This window comes from Pseudonaja textilis, chromosome 5, assembly GCF_049901715.1.
Source record: "Pseudonaja textilis isolate UNSWEBS1 chromosome 5, rPseTex1.2, whole genome shotgun sequence".
Lineage (NCBI taxonomy): Eukaryota > Metazoa > Chordata > Lepidosauria > Squamata > Elapidae > Pseudonaja > Pseudonaja textilis.
Window position 1 is genome coordinate 38,521,892 of NC_141994.1, and position 24,343 is coordinate 38,546,234.

General features: G+C 34.8%; 1 protein-coding gene across 3 annotated transcripts; it reads left to right on the plus strand.

The window, feature by feature from the left end:
* Positions 1-1,864: 1,864 nt before the first annotated feature.
* Positions 1,865-24,343, plus strand: NTS (neurotensin). Of its 3 annotated transcripts, none has more exons than XM_026699067.2 (5): positions 1,865-1,938; positions 3,507-3,887; positions 10,347-10,408; positions 21,936-22,157; positions 22,862-24,343. In XM_026699067.2, the coding sequence occupies exons 2-5, from the start codon at positions 3,815-3,817 to the stop codon at positions 23,009-23,011; spliced, it is 507 nt and encodes a 168-aa protein (XP_026554852.1). In that variant the 5' UTR covers positions 1,865-1,938; positions 3,507-3,814; the 3' UTR covers positions 23,012-24,343. The 3 variants fall into 3 exon arrangements, with proteins under 3 accessions (XP_026554852.1, XP_026554859.1, XP_087790648.1); XM_026699074.2 differs by having other exon boundaries at positions 22,865-23,268; XM_087934522.1 differs by lacking the exons at positions 1,865-1,938; positions 3,507-3,887 and adding an exon at positions 4,663-4,736 and having other exon boundaries at positions 22,862-23,135.

Below are 24,343 nucleotides of genomic sequence, written 5' to 3' on the forward strand. Positions count from 1 at the left end.
TGGATAACTCCAGTTGGCAGCAGAGAGATTTCATTACAAAGAAGCACCGGACTCATCCTTCATAAAATCTACAGGAAGCCTCTGGAGGAGAATATTTTGGTATGGACTCAGGTATCATCTATATGTGAATAATATTTAGTTTTGCATTTGACTCTAGACTAGTTGGGAGATGTGGGTCAGCCTATGTGTTGATGCATGGAAAATGTTAGGTCCCAGATGGGAAGCAATGGACCCAGGATCAATCCCAGCTTGACTGAGTGGTTGTGGGTTCAGAAACCAAGTGAAATAAGTATTCTCCATTTTTTTGTTCAGGAAAAGTCATGAATAACTATCATGCTGAACCAATACATAATCTCAGGTAGCTGTAATTAGAGACATAGGGCTTTTATACAGCTCCATCTTGTGTGAATTTCATTTTTACCTTTTTCTGAGTCAGGAGGCCCTTTTATAGTCACTTAGTTCTTGGTCACCATTCACAACTATTTCAGTGCCTTTTACTTGGAGCTGCTCATGAAAACTTCATGAAAGCTGCAGCAATAAGTAGTTACAGATTGGTATGACACCATTTCTCGTAATTACATTTGATTGTTAGCTATTCTTCTCCCAAATAAGGGCACTTTTAGCCCTTGTTATCTCTTTAATGTATCATCAGAGCAGTATAATTTCTCAATGAGGCTTTTATGCAGCAATCATCTTATCTTTTTTATTTGACAAGAACAAGAACAGGAAGTATATAGATCATTGATGGATGCTACCACAAGCCTTCCCTTATGGGTGCAATCTTATCTTTTTTTCCTCATTGGCCTTCTCACATTCATGCAACATTCTAAGCATGTGATAATTTTCATGTGAACGTGCAGATGCCATCCCACGTCTTTAAAGAAAAAACTAAATAGACCACAGAATGGCAACCTGTGGCTCAAGAGATGACTTTTCCCAGCACCACAACTGCACCTCGGAAACATTCTCAAGAGTATGCCAAGAAAACATTCTGGTAGAGAGAAGGTCCCTGAGGACAGGGCTCCAGCACGAGTCCAAAAGCTTGAAAGACTAAACTTCTGGTCCAGATGACCAACCCAGATTCGATCCTGCAACATTTTCCTGGGACACGTTTGTCTTTATTCCTATTAAAATACTATATTTTGTACAGGGCGTTGTGGTCCATAGCTGTTTTAAGTATGGTAATGAGAACACAAGGCTTCCATGCTGCCATTCCTACCTTTAATCCCAGATTCAAAATTAAAGGAACATTTGCCAGGTTTGACCCCATCCCTTTCGGCAATATAGTATCACTGAAGGCTTCTTGCTGCTCCCAGAAGATAAATTGCAAGCCCTATTCCAACAGACGTTATCTGTACTGGTTTTGATGTCCTGTATCACTCCCTCCTTTTTCTTTATGCCTTTTGTAGAAATAGTATTATCTTCAAAGGATAATCAGGTTCTTTTCCTGCTTTAAGATTAGCTGGATCTTCTTGAAGATAATCTCTTACATAATGTGATTCTCTATAATACCTTTACAACACAATCCATCCTTACAAATCTATTCAGAGATTACGTCCACTGAGTTCAAGAACCTTTAATCTCTGTTCTATCTCCAGATTCTTTGAGGTGGGGAGGTAGGAAAATTCTATTACAAAGTATCATTCTGTTTAATCTTAATAAATCATATTTTCTGGTCATGTTTTTCCTGAAATTTAAATCATGAATGTTTCTCATGTATCAATTATATTTGAATGTTACATGGAATTTAAAAACCTGTAGACTATCAGAAATATAGAAATAGAAATGAAAAACTTTTCATCAGTACGTGTTACAGAATAAAATTATCATAAACCAAAGTCACTGCTTTTTGTTTCCCATGTAGGTTCAACAGCAAACTATTTCCATTCTGCCCCCTAATGGAAGAAAAATAGAAAATGAAGGAACTCTATTTATAAAGTAAGGAAACACTTCTTTATTACAGTATCTGTCTACCAAGGGTATGCTTAATTACCATTGCAGGCTATCAAATATTAATAAACTATTCATTAAATTCTTTTTTTAATGAAGCTATTTGGCTCTTACGTAATTTCTACTTACTTCACAATGAGGAACACATATATAGTTCTTTATTGCCTGTTTTGTAGACCAAAATTTAAATCTTATTTAAAGCATACAGAAATTTCAGTCCTTGCCCGAAGGACTATTCCATTAAATGCCATACAAAGACATATATAGGGTTTATATTTAAAATGGAACAGCATACATTATCTCTCCATCAAATACAGTTCTTAAAACTGATCTATATGGTTCTGCATTTTAGGACACAAAAAACATTCAACTTTCAATGGTTATGCCATTTCTGAAAGATAACTACTGATTCTATTTTAAGTGTGATTGCTCAGTATTGCCATGTATGGCAAATTTATATTCAAAGGAAGACCTAAAAGTGTTTTATAATGTGCATATATACCCTTGTAAGTAAAGTGTGCTTCTCTTTTCAAACTAATTATGATTTAATTAATCAACTCTTTACATCTAGCTTTTTAACCTATCAAATATCTAAGCATAGTTCCAATCTAAAATCAAGTATAAACAATTAAAAGCTGATTTAAAACAATGAAATTATTAGCAAAGAATCTAAACAGCATGAAGAGGAAGATCAATTTCTGTTCAGAAAACAGAGTATGAGCTGAACCCATCCAGCACTTTTCACTTTAGAGCATCAGTATGACACATCCAGGATGTGGAGTTGCATCTTCAAAGATACACATTTGAGTTTGAGCTATCTTTCCACCAATAATCTGAATTATTAAATCCTGTGTTTTGCAGATGATTTTTGTCAATGTTTACTGGAATATAGTCTTAGAAAATAAAAATAAGTTATATCTATAAGTAGGAATCAGCAAAATACTTCTGGGTATCTAGGGAGAAAAAGGAGGAGGAGAAGGAAGCTCATTTTCAGCATGCCAAGTTTATCTTCCCTAATCTGATAGTTTCCAAATGGAATAGGAACCTCATAGCCTCTGGCTATGAATTCTTAAGAATGCAGTCCCAACATTTCTTCTAAATGTCATTTTGATTTGGTCTCTTGCATAGGTTGAAATAAGTAAAGAATGGGTGACATAAGAATATATTGCAAAATATTTATTTTAGTTAAACAAATACTATATTTCTCAAGTTTTTGTTAAATTCTTTTCCTGATTTACATGAATCATAGAAACAGCTAAGTGACTTATACAGGTGACCTGTGATGGGCACACAAATGCAAAGGTGACATTTAACTCATTCTCATTAGATTCTTTATACTAACTAGCCTTTTTCCAGCCACACATCCGTCAATTGTGCTGGGCTGCAACTTCCATCACCAAGCTACACTGCCTGCTATATGGCTGCAGGTAAGGGGGGGAAATAATCACAAATCCCGCGTTCCCATTTGGAGACTTGGTTTTAAAATTGGGCGCAACTGGTAAGAGTGTCTTTTTTGCGCTGTCTGCTTCAAACAGACCCTTTTCTTTCTGCTTCAGGAAGTGTGAAGCGCAGCGCAACTAATGGGGGAATCGCGTCAGTTTCGCTCTGAAGAAGAGGAGGGGACGGAGCAGGCGGGCGGATGCTTGGCGAAAAGAGAGCGGCTGCTGCGCGTTCGTGACATCACCCCTCCCTGCTTGCTTATATACTTAGGGGACATCCGGAGCTCCCTTTAGGGTCCAGTTCTTTAAAAATCAGCCCAAGGCAGCAGCTCTTTTTTTTTCTGCGCGACTCTCTCTCTCTCTCCCAGATAGCTTGCCCCTTTGTATATGGACTTTACTTTATAGAGGGAAAAGGGAGAGAGTGGATGGCAAGAATGGTGAAGATGCAGTTGGTGTGCGCGCTGCTGCTGGCGTCCTCTTGCTGGAGCCTGGCCACAGGTAAGCTCCGAGTGCGCTCTCTCTCTCTCTCTCTCTCTCTCTGGCTCTGGCACGGCTTCCCTTCCGATTGGGAGAAGGATTTGGGCTAATCCGGCGGTGCTGCTACTATGGGAGGAGTTTGTGTTGTCCAATGCAGGGAGGCTAATGCCTGGTCACCTTCAAAAAAGTTAGCTTCAAATATAAAATAGTTTTTTATTATAATAATTGCTTTGAGAGAGAATCTGCTGGATTAAAATGTGAGGGACAAATTCAAGTTTCTGAAAAATGTTTTTAATTGGTTCATTTATCAGTTTGACACCCCTCCCCCCCAAAAAAATAGGTTAATTATATCTAAGCAGCTACATACTCTCTTTCTGAAGAGGTTCTTTGAGGAGAATCATGCTGGGACAGGGACCATGTTTACGGGCTTATTGAAATGCACCTGTAAGTTAGTACAGGGAAGAGGAAATTCCATGCTTCCAGACTCCAGGGTTTGGGATTCTGTAATGGACTGTAGAAACAATCTTGAGGAGCAGGAGGAAGAGCTGCAACAAAAACAACCATCAAATAAAAAGAGGCAGAAATTTAAGTATCTCAGACTTGACCCTCCTCAGTTCTCTACAAGATAAAGCGGGCATTAAGACATTCAGACTTGCATTTTTCTGTTCCTGTTATTTTATAATAAAATTAGCATTAGCATTTATGACTGTGGACTGCATGGACTGGTCTAGCTATAGGGAGTTACAGTTTCCTACTCCCATCTTTGATTTTTTTTCAGCTGGAGTCTGTGGAATAGAGGCTCACAGTTCATCATAGATTCTCATGGATCAGTTTTTCCTAGCATGTTGGACCTACAGATTGTAGCATTCTGTGAGTTGTAGCCCAGCAAATATGAAATGCATTGCATGGCAGAAGACTGATAAACATAATCCAGATCTTGGGAGATGTGTGTCTGCAAGGTTCATTACACATCTATATCATGACAAGATGAATTAAATGTCACAAGTGTCTAGATTGAGGTTTGTAGGGTTAATATTGTTGTAAATCAAAACTCAAAGGTTTGCCATTCATACCAATAATAAATTAGTGAGGGAGAGAGATGGAGTGAATATTGCCCCCATGTGTATAATACAAAACCTACTATAGATCTGGAATCTTGATACAAAGGAACAAGACTTGTGCCAAGGCAATCAATCTTCATATTTTCAGGTTTAAAAATGCATACAATTTTGTGCAATGTTTAGGGAAAATCATATATTTTTTGAATTTCCCACTAATAAAATAGTTATGACAGTGATCTATACAGAGATAATCATGATAACAAATACAGTATAACTGCAAAGACTTTTTTAAAAAGTAGGGATGTTTTAAAACAAAAAACAAAAAAACCTACCTGGCCCCAAATTGCAGCTTTTCCATATATTTATTGCAGAATCTTGAAATCCATCAAGAATAGTGTTAAAAATAAAAAAGGTTGAACTTTAGGTGTCATTAAAGTAGGAGATATTTCTACATAATGATATATGGGCAAATATTTATTGCAATATAACTAAGCTCATTTCTCCTTAAAATTGTTCTTTATATACCAATAATTATTGGACTGTGTATTTGCTTTTAAATAAATTATTTTTTATTTATACAAAAATGGTACAATAAAATATATGTACTTCTAGTAGTCTGTAACATGTATCCATACCTTCCCTGCAAGCATATACTTTCACATACATGCATCAAGGGAATAGGATGATAGGATAGGATAGGATAGGATAGGATAGGATAGAGGATAGAATTCTTTATTGGCCAAGTGTGACTGCACACACAAGAAATTTGTGTCTGGTGCATAAGCTCTCAGTGTATATGCAAAAAACAAAGTGATAAGTTATTGGTTGTAAATCATAAGATACAACCATAACCATAAGATACAAACAAGTGATAAATCATAAGAAGTCAATAGTAGTAGAAAAGATGAGAAGACAAGAAAGCTGAGAAGTTGACCAGGATAATAACAACACAGCTGATTTACATGGGTAAATATTAAAAAATATAGTTTTCTTTATAATTTGTTTCACAAATCATTCAAAGTAAAATCATAGATTAAAATATAAACTTTTCCAAGTGCAATATAAAATCTATAAATAAGTTTACACAATACTATTGAGATTCATATGTTTTTTTTTAGATTATATTTTACCCTTTATCTCTGAAAAAAACCTGTTTATTAGCATCTTATTTTAAGCCTTTATAACTTCCCTTCACTTTTTCCCTTCCTTCCTTGTCAAATCTAGCCTTTTTACCCCCCACTTCTCAATCTCCAGCCTTTTAGGCTCCCCTCTCTATTGTATTCCTCTTTTCTGTTGCTTTCTAACATTATATCAATTTTTCACCTTATTTTTCCCTTTCTTGGTCGTTTTTTTAGAACTTAAATTCTCCATTTTCTTTTCCTTTTTACCCTTTTCTTTCTCATTTAAAATCATATATCCATTAAAGATAGCTTCTTCTTCATCATCTCAGCCTTCTTCTTGTTGCATTTCCTGTTAAGTAGAAATCGCCATTTCTAAGAAGCGAAAAATAGATCCAAAGGAGCCCTTGCCTTCTTCTTCCTCTTCTTTTAACTTTTCAAATTGCATTTTCAGTTCTTCAACAGATACCATTGTGAAAAATTTTTTTAAACAATCCAAATGTTTTCTTAATTGTTCAAAAGATAGTTCACAAAAGTCCCAAAGTCATCAAGCAATCAAAGTCAGCACAATCAGCACAGTCTGTTTCATTTAGCACTTTCTTCTACTTTCTCTTCCTGGGGTAGAATTCAATTACACAATTCCAAGGTATTTTTTTGGAAGTTTTATTGCAATTTAATCTCTGATCTTAAAAAACTCCAAGCAATCTCCTTCAACAAACCTTGGTATAAATCATTTATCTCTCTTCCTTCCCACTTAAAGCAAAAAGATTTTAATTTTTAAATGTCAGTGTTTAGAAATCTAATGTCCCCTTAGCTTTAATTTTCATAGTTAGTACCTTCTGCTGCCAAAGTGGGTATTTCCGATTTCCATCTGCTATCTCCGTAGGAAAGGAGAGTGAGGAGAAAAAAAAAGCTTTCACTTTCACTTTCCACCGCAGCTTTACGATCTTCTGGGAAACAATATATCACTTAAAGAGCCAAAGTTCCAGGGTATTCAGATGTTGATCGTCATCCCAGTTCAGCCAAAAGCTTCCACTTTCTTCACTTCCTCCTGCACAAAACTTGTCCGGCTGAGAGGTTCTTTGTGGCGGCCATTGCTGACCGCCACCACCACCTTTGGAAAAGGCAGTTAAGCTGGCTGGGGAAGAGGGGTGCGATATTCCCAGACCCCTGCCCAGATCTCCCCTCTCTTCAGTTATCCCTACAGGATAACTATAGCCTCCCAATCCAATTGGATCGAAGGCACTCTGGCAGCGAGTGCAGCAGGGATCGCGCACAAACGCGATTCCTGCCGCCTCTGAAGCCTGACAAGCCTGCAGAGATTCTGCAAAAGTACATAAGATTGTATTGTAGTATTTGTATTTGAAATAGAGTTAGAAAATTGGAATAACATATGTGTTAATAGAATATTGTAGGGAATGTGTAAAATGTCTAAGATTTAATTAATAGAGTTTAATTAATTAATTTGTTATGGAACATTTTTAATGTACTATAAGCTCATTATGTTTTATATTTTAAAACGTTATGTAGAATGTACTAAGCAGAATCAGAATAGAAACTATGTATTATTTTAAGTGTTAAATTTGGGGGAAAGATAGAAAGGTGTCATACTTCAACCAGTGATTATAGGAAAAAGTTTGTGTTAAAGAGAAAAGATAAATAGATAATTGAAAAAGAACAGAGAAAAGATACAAGTATAATGATTTAAATTGAAATTAAATAAATAAAATAGAATTAAAAGAGAGATTCATATGTTTATGCCATATACCCTCATTTTTGTTTATTTGGGCATCTTAAGAATGAAAATCATAATTTAATGTAATGAATCTATTAAATATTTTATAAATCAATCAGACTTCAGATGTGTATATTTGTACTAAGTGATTCTTGCTAAATTTTGTTTCTAGAGCATATTTTAGAATTAAATATAACTTTTTTTTCCTGCAGATTGATTTATTCCAATCTAATATATTAAATAATTCTACTTTAAAATTTAAATTTAGCTGTAACTCATTACTAAACTTCTGTGCAGTTTCAAATATTTGGGCATCATAACAGTCTAAATCAATAAGCAAAGTAATAGTACTTAATCTTTGTTTTGATAGACAAACAATGCTTATGTTTGGGGGCAATGTACCTATTTTAGCTTTTTTAATTTCTATGCTTTATTTTAATCTGTTCTAATTACAAACCTGAGGATTAATGTAGTCATATAAAAATATAAGTACATGACCACAGTTATGAGCTATGAGCTATGTTCTTCATTGGAAAAACATTTCATTTTTTCTTTTTGTTTGTAAATAGGGACAAAAAAAATATTAGTATAAATCAATGATATATATTACAGAATATTATGATTCCTTGAGTTGGATCATAATGGAGACAATTCAGGCACAAATTCCTTCAAAATTTATTGATTCAAATTAAGTGAATATCAATAAAACCATCATCTTTCTTTTCTTAAACATATCATCTTTCTTTTATTGCAAAATTAATTGCAATAATAATGCTAACAACTTTTCTATGATCCCTGAATATCTGAGGAGCAATGATCTTACTGAGCTTCTGAGAAGCCCTGATTTTGATGACATTTATTATAAGAATTAGTCAATGAATGAACTGTAAAACACTCTGATGAAAATGTTTAGCTTTTTCTCAGTAGTATTACTTTTATGTATGTAATTTTCACTTCACTCTGATGAGATATATTTCCATAATATCATTTCTGAATCCTGTCCAGATAACTTTCTCTAATCCCCATGTCCTATTTCCTGAGCTCATATGTTCTGAATTCTTTGTCATTAGCATTTGAAGGATGTGTTTTACTATAAGGACTATACAGTAATTTGGATTCAAAGGGGAAAATTTGTTTCAGAGCATGCATGGACAATGCATTACACCTGTTGGTGACTCCTTAAAGAGTCTCATTTTTTTCTGGGCTCATGCATGGTCCTTGGAGGAAGGGTGATGGACTTGATTTAAGACAGTGCCTATTGGTTCAGTATGTGCATGCTCATATGTTCCATATCATAGTTTCTTTTTTCAAATCTGGAACACTGCATAGCCGTGAAAAATAGACACATAATGCATATTATTTCTCATTCATCTTCCACTCTTATAGATGCTTTTTAAAATGACATCACCTACTGGTACCTCTTGATTTATTTCTTTTATTTTTTTGGTTCCCTACTATCTTGCCAACATTTTATTTTTTAATAAAATATATTGTTTTATGCTTTTTGTGGACCATTTGTACTATAGGGCATATAAAGTGCATTGATTTTTTTTTTTAAAGAGATAGATTTTACTACTGGTTTCCATGAGACAGAGTAACCCTATTTTATAACATTGTTTTACTTTGCAGTACTGTAGTGAGGGTGTAAACTTGAGAAGCAAGACAAGCAATATATTAGTCATATTGTATACATTTATGAGCTTGTACCATTTGCTATTTTTCAATTAGGAATGTAGAGTTTATTACTTTAGTTGGAGCCCATCCAATTAAAGTTACTAAAGACTTGGGTCTATTGAAATACATGGAACAGCAGCAGCAGCAACAACAAATCACAAGAGTACAGCTATTTATATAAATTCGACTTATTTTCAATCTGCCTAGGACTGTTATTTCATCACTCACAATTACACGCAACTATAGAGTTTAGATGATAATGATATGATGATAATGATTAGATAAAAACAGGTTCCCTTTTAACATATCATCTTTCTTTTATTAAGACATTCTTCAAGTCCTTCTAACATTGAACATGGAAATGGCCAGGAATTTCAATTAAACTCACTGAAACTTTAAATCTCTTTTCATGCTATATATACAGTATCCTTGTTAGTAATATAGTAATGTAAACTATATGAATATGTCTGTAGCTTATATATTCCCCATAGAAGGTTAATTGGCTTCCATTGAAAGGATGTTTGAAATTATTCAATCTATAAGAAATAAGAGCTTCTTTTAAATATATACAGTACATGCTGTCAGTGCAAAAATATCTTAATTTAGAAATTAAATCTAATTTCATATACTAATACTTTCACTATTGGTGATCAGATCTTTAAATGTTTCAGTTGACCAATAATAAGCTGTTTTCATTATTTTCATTATTTTTTTTCCAATGAAATGGTATAATTTAACAAGCATATATTAAAGAAAGGAACACTTGCCAAACATTTATTTTATTCTTAACCCTAAATTGTCTTTAAGGGATATTTCTAAATTCTATATGTGAAATCCAAATGCTAGTGGTTTATAATGCAACAATAAACATATATTTCCCTTTAACTTGCAGATTCAGAAGAGGAAATGAAAGCCCTAGAAGCTGATTTGTTGACCAATATGTATACATCAAAGGTAACACTTTTCTGTCCCCTCCACCCTCTTTTAGGTTCAGGAATACTCATACCAAACATATATGTTTAAATGTATAATAATACTACACATAAATGTTGAGTATAAGAAATAAGAAAAAAAAGGCCCTTACATCAAATACAATAAATAAGAACAAGTGTGGGTAAAGTGACAGTGCCAAATAATATTTTATTCTTTGTATTATGGATACATTACTTAACTAGCATTAACACATTCCCACCAGCAGGCAGTTACAGGAGAATGTCAAGTTATTGGCAGAGGTTATGTTTCTAGACAGAATTTGCTTGATAAAAGCTATGTTAACCTCAAGTCACGTAGCAACATTAGCTTTTCTTGTAATACTAATTGAGAACAATCAAACTCTTACAAGGAGTTATTAAGTGGGGTACCCCAAGGTTCTATCGTAGGCCCAGTACAGGTATTCCTTGATTTACAACAGTTCATTTAGTGACCGTTCAAAATTACAACGGCACTTAAAAAATGATTATGACCATTTTTCACACTGATGACCATTGTAGCATCCCTGTTGTCATGTGATGAAAATTCGGATGCTTGCCAACTGACTCATACTTATGACAGTTGCAGTGTCCCAGGGTCATGTAATCACCTTTTGCAAACTTCTGTCAAGAATGGGGGAACTAAATTCACTTAACAACCATGTTGCTAACTTAACAATGATTCACTTAACAACTGTGGCAAGAAAGTGGGGCAAATTTACTTAACCACTGTCTCACTTAACAACATAAATTTTGTGCTCAATTGTGATCATACGGTGAAGACTATCTGTACTCTTCAACATCTTCATAAACAATTTAGATGTGGGGATAGGAGAGGAACTCATTATGTTTGCAAATGACACTGAGCTGGGGGAAATAGCCAAAATTTTAGAAGATTTGAACACAGGGCCTCTTCCAACAAAATGCAATTCAGTGGTGAGAAAAGGCACTTAGGCAAGAAAGACCAAATGCACAAGTATAGAATAGGTGGTACCTGGCTCAACAGCAGAAACTGTGAGAGGATCTAACAGACAACCACTTAGGTATCAGCTAACAGTGTGCTACAGCTGCCAAAAGAGCCAATGCAGTTTTAGGCTGCATCAACAGAGGGATATTATCAAGATCACATGAAATATTAATACCACTTTATACTGCTTGGTAAGACCACACTTGGAATACAGCATCTAGTTTTGATCACCACAATACGAAAAAGATGTTGAGAGTCTAGAAAAAAATCCAGAGAAAAGCAACAAAGATGATTGGGAGGCTGGAGGGCTAAAACATATGATGGGGGGGAACAAGATAGCAGTCTTCTAATATTTCAGGGGCTGCCATAGAGAAGATGGGGTCAACTTGTAACCAAGGAGAGATCTAACCTAAAATTAAGGGGAAATTTCATGGCAATGAGAACAATTCTCAATGGAATGGCTTGCCTCCAGAAGTTGTGGTGCTCCATCACTGGAGATTTTAAAGAAGAGATTGGACATCCATTTGTCTGGAACAGTACAGGGTCTCCTGCTTGAGCAAGAGGGTTCAACCTCCAAAACCTCTTCCAACTCTGTTATACTGTTAACACAATACATGTGTGTGCAACAGAATTTTGATGTCCCTCATATTTGATTAAATCATCTCAGGATCTCATAGATTCAAAATGTACTACATATGCTTTGACAGGCATATAATTCCCCATTTCCCAAATCATCTAAATACACTTTAATCTGTGATTTGAGAATGTAAGCAAATTTTCAATATTTTGCTGTTAAAAATGTATTGCATAAACATGAAATTCTGTTATGCAGCTGGTTATATTTTTCCAGGAATAAAAAAGAAAAAAAAGGACGCATTTCCTGTAAATGTTGATAAGCTGAAAATTCAGATGACCATTATTTATAACCTTTCTAGTTCATTGCATATTTCTGTAATATCATAGTCTGCATCCCGTAATGGCACTAGTTATGCTAGAATCTACTATTACTCCTCTTGTTCTAAATTGAATAAATGCCATCTCTTTCTCTCTAAGTTTATTACAAAATAAGATTTTTTTTTCTGGAAAACATAAAGCATTCACTAAATTCACTGGATTAGTAAGAAATAAAATCTCAGTTTCAAGCCCATAATACTGAAATCCAGATAATGGGCAGGGCAATTGATAAATCAATCAAGTTGTTCTCTTGCAAACCATCAACTAAAAATCAAATTACCCCCTCCATCTTCATAGTTTCATATTAACACAATATTGTAGATTAGGAAATAACATTCTTTCAAATAAGAAATATGTACAAAGTGCTAAGAAACCAAATGTGATATGTGGTTAGATTTATACAAAATTTAAAACAAAGAAACAACAACAGCAAAACCTTAAACCCATAAAAATACACAAACACCATGTTTTGAAGGGCAACAAAAAGCACCAAAAGATAGCAAGAATTTGTCTTTCAAGATAAAAAAGTTGATCAGGCTGATTTTTTTAAGGTTTCACAATCTATGTTCTCAGGCACTTACTCATTATTTTGGAGAGCTCCACCATTTTGTAAATGAGTGCATGGTAAATTGGGTATTTAAGTAATATGTGATCCATCTGTACAGAATTGATTTAAATTTCACATTATTGAAATCCATATTTTGAAATTAAGAACATAAATAATTCAATGAAAGCATAGTTTCCTGGATTCTACATAAACTCATAAATCTGAACTCTGCACATTTTCAGAGTCTCCAATAGGAAGAATGATACACACACAGTAATGCATACATACATAGACACAGGAACTAAACAAATACTTAAATAGATTCTTCACTTCAGTGAGAATTCACCGAAAAGCAACACTTTGAAGCTGCTTCACAAATGACACTACCCCTCCCAATTCTAAACAACAGAGCAGAGTGGCTTCATTGGAGAAAAGAGAAGAAAATGAACTGCAGTTGTAGATAATAGCCCAAAGTTGGGTTGCAGTTCTCTGAACTTTTCATTTTTGCTCTCTGTTTAGGCAATATTTTCAAATGCTATGATCTTAGAGAAAATTGATTCTCCAATCAATCTCTGATTTCTTGCAGATCAAATCACTGAAGATTTTGCCTAGGCAGGCAATAATCTATCTGAAAATGAAAATTGATGTGATTTGCTTTAAGAGGTGCTTAATAAAGAGAAGCATGTTGCTTTCATGCTTTGATGAGGTGGAGCACACATCCCATCAAACAGCCTTTATGTACAATAAAACACACACATAAGAACTGCAGCATTTATTTCACATATTAAATTTTAAGTCAACTTTTATGTTTATATAATAAATAGACTGTGCAAGATTTGGGGAGCTGCATTTTGTCCAAACTTGTTCAACTTCTCCATCTGCCAAAAATCAATATTAATAAACAAATGTTCTGAAAATAAGTAATTGTTCAATAGTTTATATGAAACTGACATGGAAAATTTCAATTTCATGTACAAAACAGACGTGTGTGTGTGTGTATGTGTGTGGTGATGGAATCTGAAGAGGTCAATTAGCAATAGCACTTAGACTTATATACTGCTTCACAATGCTTTACAGCCCTCTTTAAGTGGTTTACAGAGTCAGCATATTATCCCATATAATCTGAGTTTTCATTTTACTGACCTCAGAAGAATGGAAGGCTGAGTGAACCTTGAGCCAGAGGGACTCCAACTGCCAAACTGCTGGCAGCTGGCAGTCAGCAGAAGTAGCCTGCAGTGCTGTTGTAAATCTGAATGGTTACGAAATGAACTGTTGTAGTCAAAGACTACCTGTTCTGAAATATACAAGGCATGATATATAGGGATAGGATTCAAAAATCCCCACAACTGGTTCTCTGCTAGTTGCTGGGTGGGCATGGCCTTTTGGAACTTTTAGAGGGGCATTTTTTGCCTTCCCCAGAGTCCCTCAGGCCTCTGGGAGGGCAAAAATGCCCCCCCCCGTTCCAGAGGTCCCCTGGAAACTGGAACAGGCCCATTTCCAGACTTCTGGAATTTCTAGGAGGGCCATTTTTTGTCTTCTCCAGAGTCTGGAGGCTTCCCTCGGGTCTCTGTGAGGGCAAAAACAGCCTCCCCAGGCTTCAGAGGCCCACTGGAAGCCAGAAAAAGGCTAATTTCTGGAACATCCAGAAGGGCCATTTTTTTGCCCTCCCACAGTCTCCATGCGGACCCTGCACTTAAAAATGTTCCATGTGGAGACTCCTGGGAGGGAAGGGGCAGAGTGAGCAGGGCATCAGTCAGTTCAACTACCAGTTTGGTGAACCGGATGTAAATTTAACATCAAGTTCACCTGAAATGGCCCGAACCGGCTGAATCCCACCCCTGATGATATATGAGTTTGTGTTTATCTGTATTTTCCTTTCTATTTATGTGGCCCAAGAGAAATATAGAAAGAGATATGGCAAAGAAAACATTCCTATTAGATACATATGTCCTACTTTAAGTAAAGTGAGTTACTTACCTTTAGTTACCTCTAAATTGTTCCCCTAGGTTCTTTTCCTCTAGCTGTTCTCTTCTTGTGAAAGATAGAGAGCTATGTGTATCATGCAGCTTGAACTGCATCCATTAAACACATCTGCTGCCTTCTATCCTATTGCTTGCATTGAAGTTAGTTTTAACTGCTACGGTTGCACAGCATGTGGTCTTCCAGATATTGTTGAACTAAAACATACAGTAAACCCAGCAGAGTGGCCAACACAATGGTCTCTTCAGTGCCAGATTTTAAAAGTAAAATTTTGTTTATTCAAAAAAAAAAGAAAAATTTTCCTCATGCCCAAGTTCTTAATGGGGAAGACTCTTTCTCATTCAGATAAAATATTGATTGTTAGCATATCAAACCCAGTTAATGGCATTATGAAGTAACTGTTTTACATTGGCATATATATTTCCTTAGGGAGATTGAATTTTTTGGGTTAGCTACCAAGTACTGCAGTTTTCTGAAACTGCACAGCATAAAATGCCAAATTCTATTATCCTTTGTCTGAAAACAACAACATGGCAGATACATGGTGAGAGAGAGAAAAAAGTGTCAAGTAAACCATGGAACAAGACAAATTTCACTCTAGTTAAAAATTCAGTCTGGAACAATTAAATATTGTAAGAAATTAAATATGATTTATAGGAGGATAATCGGGTTAATAAAAAAGAAGGCATTTTAATTTAAGAGGGAGGAGTTTGAGGTTGAAAAAACTGAAACACCTCAAACACCTTGGAATTTCTTTGTGGCAATAACCATCATGTTTAATAGTAAACATTTAATGCTATAGTGGATGTTTTTAAAATAGGGTACAATTGCTCACTTTTCATAGGAAAATTTCTGTGAAAAGTGAGTAATTGTACCCTGTTAAAAATCCACTATAGTGTTAAATGTTTACTATTAAACATGATGGTTATCGCCACAAAGAAATTCCAAGGTGTTTTGATGATCTTTTAGAAAGCAACCAACTGTTGGATAGCAGTGAATGGAGGATTGTAACCAACTAAGCTTATGTTTCTGTCTTTACCTTAAACATTTTGTATACATAATAAGCAAAGAAAATGAAAGTGGGGAGAGGAATCAAAGTTCTTACATATCTGCACAAATTGTTTCAGCGGTTTGCCACAAGACTCTGTGAACCATAATATCTCTCAGCCTTTGGGTGATATGAACCTGTGTGCTTAACTTTTAATCATATCTGTATTGTTTGTATTTTGGCTGACCCTCATTAAAATGTAACTGGATCATTTTATCTCTCTACTTCCTTGGGCATTATTTGTGAATCCTTCACTTGAAAAAAGAGATGTGTTTGGAAAAAATGTGAGTGTAAAAATTATTTGGATATTTAATGTGGAAGCATTTTATCTGAAGAGCTTCTAAGCAAAGAGGAAAGTGATCTTGATTCAAGCAGTTGTCAACTTATGCAGTTACAAAAAGCTTGGAATAAAAGGGTCCTGATTCAGGGGTGGGATGCTACCGGTTCGGCCTGGTTCTATAGAACCTGTAGCTGCGAAGAGCAGCTGACACTGAACCAGTCGGTGTTTGGCCCACCCACCTGCCCAGGCTCTAGGCTATCCTTTATTCCCTGCTTTTCCCTTCTCAGCTGCTTTGCATGGCACAGCTGAAGTTGCACACACGATTGTCCCCAGTTTGGAGAACTGGCAAATCACTCCACTGGCTGGCCCTTCCCCTCCCCGCCCACTCACTCCTTTCCTGGTTTGGTAAGTTGCTATTTTTCCTTTTTTTCCCCCCGACCATCAGCTATTCTGCTCTGCCAGGAGATTTAGATTAGCTAGAAAGCAGGAAATTCTTGGATTTCTTGCTTTCTAGCTAATCTAAAAGCAGAGCCAAACCTTCCTTAGGACTGAAGCTTTTCAATGCAGACTCAGGTAGCCAATTGCAGATAGATAGATCTCTAAGTGAATCTGTGATTCTGTGAGCAATTCAATCTGCCTGCCTGCTTTGCCTGCTTTTGGGTAAAAGTTGCTCTTTTTTTATTAAAAAAAAACAATATTTACATAAATATTTATAATATTTACATACAAACCATGCCCACCCAGTCACAGTACCACCAAGCCTTGCCCAGTCAGTAAGTCACACCCACCCAGTCACATGACCACCAAGCCCAAATTAGGCCACACCCACAGAACCGGTTGTTAAGAAACTTGAATCCCACCCCTGTCCTAATTTTAAGGCTTTCATTACTCACCTTTGAAATCTGGTAAGTCTCACTTTAATTCCTAACAATGTCACTGGAAATCAAACATTGTCTCTTCCTCTCATATTTAAAATTATAATTTGATGTAGTCTCTCTTTATAGGGCAGAGTCCACTTTTAGACCTTAGTTTTATTTATGCAACTTTCAGCATTTGTATAGTAATGATAAAGCAACGATAAATATATGGAACATAAAAAGAATTTGTTTTGGAAATTTCCCATAGTCTTCTTCACTGTAGCTATCTGAATCTGCTAAAGCTCTTCTGTAAAAGAAAGGGAAGATTGAAAAAAGATGAAGCAAGATGAGTAAGGTTGGGATGGCCAAGGGAAACCATGCAAAATCAGGCTTGCCTTTAAGATCACAGAAAGAAAAAATCTGACCTCTCCAGCAGTTCTAATGAGAGATTAATTGCTAGACAATATGTCTCAGTCAACAAGCAATAACCACTGAGTTTCAAGAGCAGCTTAAAGGGCATTTAGTACAGAAACAGAAATCCAAAGAAACATGTGAAGTGGCAGAAATGGGGGAAATAGCAGAGGGTACAAACTGCCACAAGCATAACAAGTGATTGCACCTTGACTTAGATGGAACAATTCAATGTATCCTATGACTTCGTTCTGTTTTAAAGTATTCTTGCTAAATTGATCTATGCTGAGTTCCAGACCTTGTCAGACTTTTTTGTATATAATGACCCTTTTTCCTATCCACCCTCCTCACAAACAACCCTGTGACTGGCCAGAGATGAATGAGCATCTGTGACTGAGGATTTGCAAGAATCTGGGTCCCTGTGCTCTATTACGGCACCTTAAGAGCTGTGGTGCAGTATTGTAACCTAATTCTGCTCACTGCCAGGAACTTGATCCTGACTGACTCGAGGTTGACTCAGCCTTCCATCCTTCCAAAGTCAGTAAATGAGGGCCCAGATTGTTGAGGGCAATATGCTGACATTTGTAAACTTCTCAGAGAGTTCTGTAAAGCACTGTGGAGTCTAAGTACTATTGCTATTGCTTAACCACAACAGCTGCAGTTGAAGAGAGGGGGCTTTGAGTTCCCAACATTTTTGCATCATGGCTTTTGGATGCAAATGGCTCTATACAGAGGACATTACTGTGAAATTTTCCTTTCAATAATTGATTGTCATTGGATTCAGGGGAAAAGAGATGGTGATGGTGGTGATAGGAACTAAAACTGAATCACTCAGCTTAAGTCTGAGGTGAGAGCTGTTTATAGAAGATATTAAAAAGTTCATTTACTCAGCCATTTCCTGCAGTTCTTGCGATAATTAATGATACATTGCAATGACCTCACACTTCTGAGGTTTGGTTATGGCAGTCTAAACTTACCCATTTATTATTTGCAAGCATTATAAATTACTTCAGTCATTATTATAATGCCTGGATTATAATTGTTCATTCTTTCTATGGGAAAAAGCAGCACCTAAAAGACAACAAACAGAATAATTTGCAAAGCTATTGAAAAGCTTACTGCTATGGAGAACTAAAATGTATTTTGCATATTGGAAAGATAACTCTTCATAATGTAGTAAGAAATAGGACCCTAGGCAGAACTGCCGTAACTCATTCAGAATATAAGGGAAAAACAAGAAAGAATATAGAACAATTGGCTGGATGTGTCTTGAAGGTGGAAGCTTCAAGAGGAAAAGTCAGCAATGGGTCAACTTACAGTTTATAATTAAAAGATGACAACAATATTTCAAAAATAGCCAAATTTGTTATTCTATGTTTTTGAATGGAAAATTAGCACATGGGGGGTGAAGTTTTGTTTTCCGAGTTTGTGGGTTAGTTTCTGAACTTTTCATTACCAGGCTAGGTAACATCTTCAATGGAATTTAGGAAACTCCACTGAAGATGTTATGTAGCCTGGTAACAAAATGTTCAGAAATCAACCCACAGCTTGGAGAACAAAACTTCATCTTCATCTTACACCTGAGCTACAGATATTCACCATTATTGCACATTAGGATATTTCAGCCATTTCAAATTTATTTTATTTTAAAATGTTTTTATCTGCCTTTAAAAATATTTGTAAATATAAATTAAATATAAATTAATTATAATATTTATAATTTAAATATTTTTTAATTTCAAGGGCCCTTACTATATTCCATACAATCTCACAATAGTTTCTGCCTCTCAAAAGGTTGCTGATTTCTGCTCAATGTCCAGTAGTTGAGCTTCATTTTAAGGCCTCGTTATTGATGTCTTGATGCCTTTATCGTTTTTAAGTATATTAAGCTTGGTGGGCGTCAGGGAAAGGATACTGTAAAATCTTCAGTCAGAGGTGGTATTTGCCAGTTCTTCGAACTATTCAAAACTGGTCAGAACCTGCTGAATACCACCTCTGATTAGGTGTATGCAGATAAAATTTTGCTAGTCAATTCTACCTAAAGACTCTCTGAGTTACATTCCAATGAAATAATACTGCATTTTAATACGAGACCTTTTCTCAGTTGTATATTGGGCGCTTGTAAAATTATAAACTTTACAAAATGGCTGGGAAGAGTCACATGCTCTATTTTCATGATCTGCAAGGTGCAAAAGACAAAATAAAACATAATGTATTATTATAATTAAACCAATGCAACATTTATTATATACCATACCATGGGTTCAAGAAGAAAGACCAAAAAAGAGGGAGATATGTAATTAAGAAAGAGTGAAATTATCTTAGAAACTTTTTTTTGCAGACAAATGACTAATGTAACTTCTTGGTGCCAATATTGGTGCCAGAAAAAAAATCTGGCTCATCACCTTTTCACAATAAAGTGTTGGAACGTAGTTTATCATGCCAATAGACAAGAATACACCTGCTGAATAATTAAAATGTTCAAATTAATCACAATCAGTGCATATTTCCTATATTGTATCAAGAACAATCCTATTTTATTATGAAAAAAGTATCTAGGGGTTTTTTATTTTGATCATCAGAAATATTTAATTATTTAATGTCCTGTTTTGAAATTAAATAATTCAAATTCTCTGTGATGTTGTGCCAATTTTCTATCATCAAGAAAGACATTTCAAAACATTGTTAAGCAAATTTGTCCATGCCTAGCAGGCTAGTTGACACCATGATTAAATTATGTACTGCAATAACAGACATATCCAAGAAACAACTCAAAATAGAAACAAAGTTCTAACCTAAAATTAAGTTTTGGATTCACTGAAGTGTATTCATTGTGAATGGTGTATTACTAGGATTGGAAAGACAAGACTGTATTATTGTTAATCACATGGTATGAATACCAGTTATTTAAAGCTATGGTCATTTTGTATAAAAACAAACAAACAAACCATACTTAAGTAGAAATATGGCTGAGTTTATTTTTTCTATCATGTGGAGAAGACTCCCCTTGTACTGGGGATAGTGTGGATGAAAACATATTAGCTAGGGAGGGAAGAAACCTGCTAGTTTTCTTTCATAATTAATTCATTTTTCTGAGTAACAGCATCATTCATTATCAATATTTTGAAGATTTAATTAATTGTGCATAGGACTTGGTTCTAACTGCATCACCAGAAAGCCAGAATTTATAGCTTTTGAAGCTTAGAATCATGTTAGAATCATGGAGTATAGTTTTTATATACTATAGATGACTTGAACAATAGTTTCAGTTATATTCCTACTCAAATTCTGGAGTTTGAGGAAATGTATTTCATTTTAGTTCAGTTTTAATCAGTTTTCATTCAGTTTGAATGGATGATAATTCTTTTAAAGAAGAAGATAATTTCAGTGTATAGAGTTCTTCAATGAGTTTATTTCATTATATGATTGTTGACTGGTGTGTCTGTAAGCTAATAGCCTGCTTCTTATTGATGGTTTGCTTCTTATTTTCTCAAGCTTCATTCAAATCCCAGGGGAAAATATCATAAAAGAACATCTTCCAAAGCATTTTTTAGTGTGGAAACTGTTAATTCCAGGATGGCACTAGAAAAATGGAAGAATGTTTGAGAAGGGGATGGATGGATGGATAGGTAGGTAGGTAGGTAGGTAAGTAGGTAGATGAGACCTATTGTACTATAGTAGTTAAGGTGGCACACTAGAGCTATAGTGAAGAACCTTCTATGCAGAGGCCTTCATTCTGCAGTAGAATGGTGTGGCTAAAAATATAGGCATAAACATAATATTAGCAGTAGTACCGATAGTATTATGTGCCTTTCAAATAAGCTCATCCAGAATCTGAATGGATATCTGAAATAAAGTGGGAAAAATGTTTTCAAGAAGAAAAGAAGAGCAGGAGAACTGAATTCAGCACATTTGGAGGACCCAATGTTGAAGAATTTTGTTACATGGGAACAATAATTTCTGATTTCCAGCCTGAATGACAGCAATAAGGACATTCTTTCCCTTTAGAGTCTCTAAAGCAAGGACAGCAAACCCTGTAATTCAAACTGCAACCTTCATTTTAAATGGAATTTCACAATGAAAGGTTAACAGCACATTCCGGATAGTGTCATACAGAGAGAGATATAGATAAAGAGTTTTTTGAACTGTCAACTGTCATACTAGTAGAGAGGGAATCTCAAATAATCTGAGTAAGCAAAGGCAAACTGCCTTACAAAAAATATATGTAATGTAACCTGACTCTTTTATCTGCACACATTTTTGGCTTTCAATAGAATAGTTTCTTCCTTCTTAATGAAGAAGGTATGTGGTTCTTCCTATAATGTATGTGGTTCTTCCTATAATGTCTTATTTCTATACCAAAGTTGTCATTTGATATATAATAGCAGTTCAATTATACCTCCCTCCCATTCTTCTATAATATCCTTCTGCTGATAGGCAATTTACACACTTGGTCTTGCCTTTTCCAGATAAACAAAGCAAAATCACCCCAGTGGAAACTAATACTTTGGAATATTTGTGACTTCATAAGCAACATAAACAATCCAGAAGACGAAACAGGTGACACTGAAGAAGATTTTATGATGAGAAGACAATTTGCTTCTACTTCTGAGAGCTTCACTTTGGAAGCAATGTTGACACTGTATCAGCTTCAAAAAATCTGTCACACCAGAAACTTTCAGCAGTGGGAGGTAATATTAACAATTAGCACCTTATTATTTTGTACTATCTTATTTGTATTGCAATAATTTTTGATTCGTACTGTACTTGTAGTTAATTATTTTCTTTTGGATAATGACTTGGCAAGTTACAATACTTAGCAAGTTACTAGTGAAATCTATGATTTTAGCAAGCACAGACAGTTTGGTATTTTTATTCTTAGAGCATATTCATAGTTTTTTTTACTGCTAAATTATTAAGACAAATTAACAGGACTTCAATTTAGCCTAAAGTTTCAGGACCTATTTAGACAACTAGAGTACAGTTATCCATTTGTGAAGCAAGGCTTCAGAAAATCTGCTATTAAGAATGTGCCAGAGTATTTTATTTGTATGGAAATGTTGTCTTACCCTTCTAGGGACAATATGCTACTTATTACAATTGAAAACATATTCCAAAGCATATATTCAGTATCAATAACAAAAAAGTAAAAGTACAGAGGCACAAATGAATGAAAAAGCAACTTTTTAAGAAAACAGGTTCTCTCTCTCTCTCTCTCTCTCTCTCTCTCTCTCTCTCTCCTCCTTTAGAATACAATGAATGAAATTAATTAATTGTGCTATATTCACCTTTTTTTTCTGCTAAGTAGCAGAATCCAGGACAACTTGGACAATATTCCTCACAGAAAAATTGTTCCAGGTGAAATAATGATTCCATATTCTCTCCTTATCGCCAGCAGTTGCTCCAACAAGATATTTATGATCCAGAGAATGCTAGTCAAGATAAAGATCTGATGAAGAGAAAAACTCCATACATTCTGAAACGACAATTACATGCTAACAAAGCCCGACGGCCATACATCTTGAAGAGGAGTTCATATTACTGACTCAGCCTTTAAAATAATGTACATGTAGTTCTATGCTTTATGTCTCCCTTATTTCAACTCAAATCTTATGTGCGGAAATATATTATGGAACGCAATCAAGATGATAACATAATTGTGTATTTTTTGCTATTGTTGTTGGTTGATTGTGATGTTTTTCCTACTTAAAATTAACTGGACAAATACATTTACAAATAAATCTAGTTTCTAAGCATTATGTATTGTATGCCATTGATAATATTAAAGAATTGGCAATGCTATTTATACTGCATACTGTTTCTACAAAGCATAGTTCTATGAAAGCATAGTAAAGTGTCCATTTTATCATGTGCTATGTGATAGTGTTCATAAGCAAACAGATTATTACTTAAAGCATTTAAAAATATGATTAATGAGTATTCCAAATAAATAATATAGAATTAATAAATTAATAACATCCGATCCAAATTAATTTGCTTGCATTTCAGCATAAGCTGGTGGAACAGATAATGAACATTGTTCAGAGTAAATTAGGTACATTAAATAGTTAACAAATTGGATATTTACTGATCAACATGAGTAACAAACGTCCATTCTGTTCAATGGCACTGACTTCCATATATATAGGTTGATGAGAATAATTCTTAAATATATTAAATGCTAAAATCATATCTTGTATGCATTTATGTCCACTGGACAATAGTTAGACGGAAGAATTTAAGATGTTCAAAATGGAATATAAAGTTTGGAGAATATTAGTGGCACATTGGTTAAACATCAGGTTTTTTCCCTACAGTTAGTACGAAAAACCACCTAACTCTAACCAAATATATTGTAACAGTTACAGCAAGGTAACAGCTAACATCAAACATAACATGACAATTATTTCTGTTTCATTTTAAAACTCTTTAAATTTTATCTGCTTGTATGTATTGTTTATAGATAAAGAATTTGACATTTGACATATTACAGATAAAGAATTTGACATTTGAATTGGAAATGTGATTCCCTGTTATCAAAATATAAGGCAGATTTGAAAAAAGGAGAAAATACCCCACATGTTTGTTATATAGAAAAAAGATATATTATTTAGATACACATACATACACTAACAATTGAGGAATCTTCTTGCTCTTTCTTTGGGGTTCCTATTATAAAAATGCATCAAGATGAGTCTCAGCTAACAATGTTGTTGTGTCAGTTCAGTTGCAAAGTCTGAAGCCAAATTCCTTTGATTCTATTACCCAAGTTGTGTCTTTTATTAAATGTGACATTGCCCTCTCTGTTTTTCATCTGTATCCAAGCACCCTATGATTGGTTATATAAATTATAAAAGTGGCATGCCTTATTCATAAA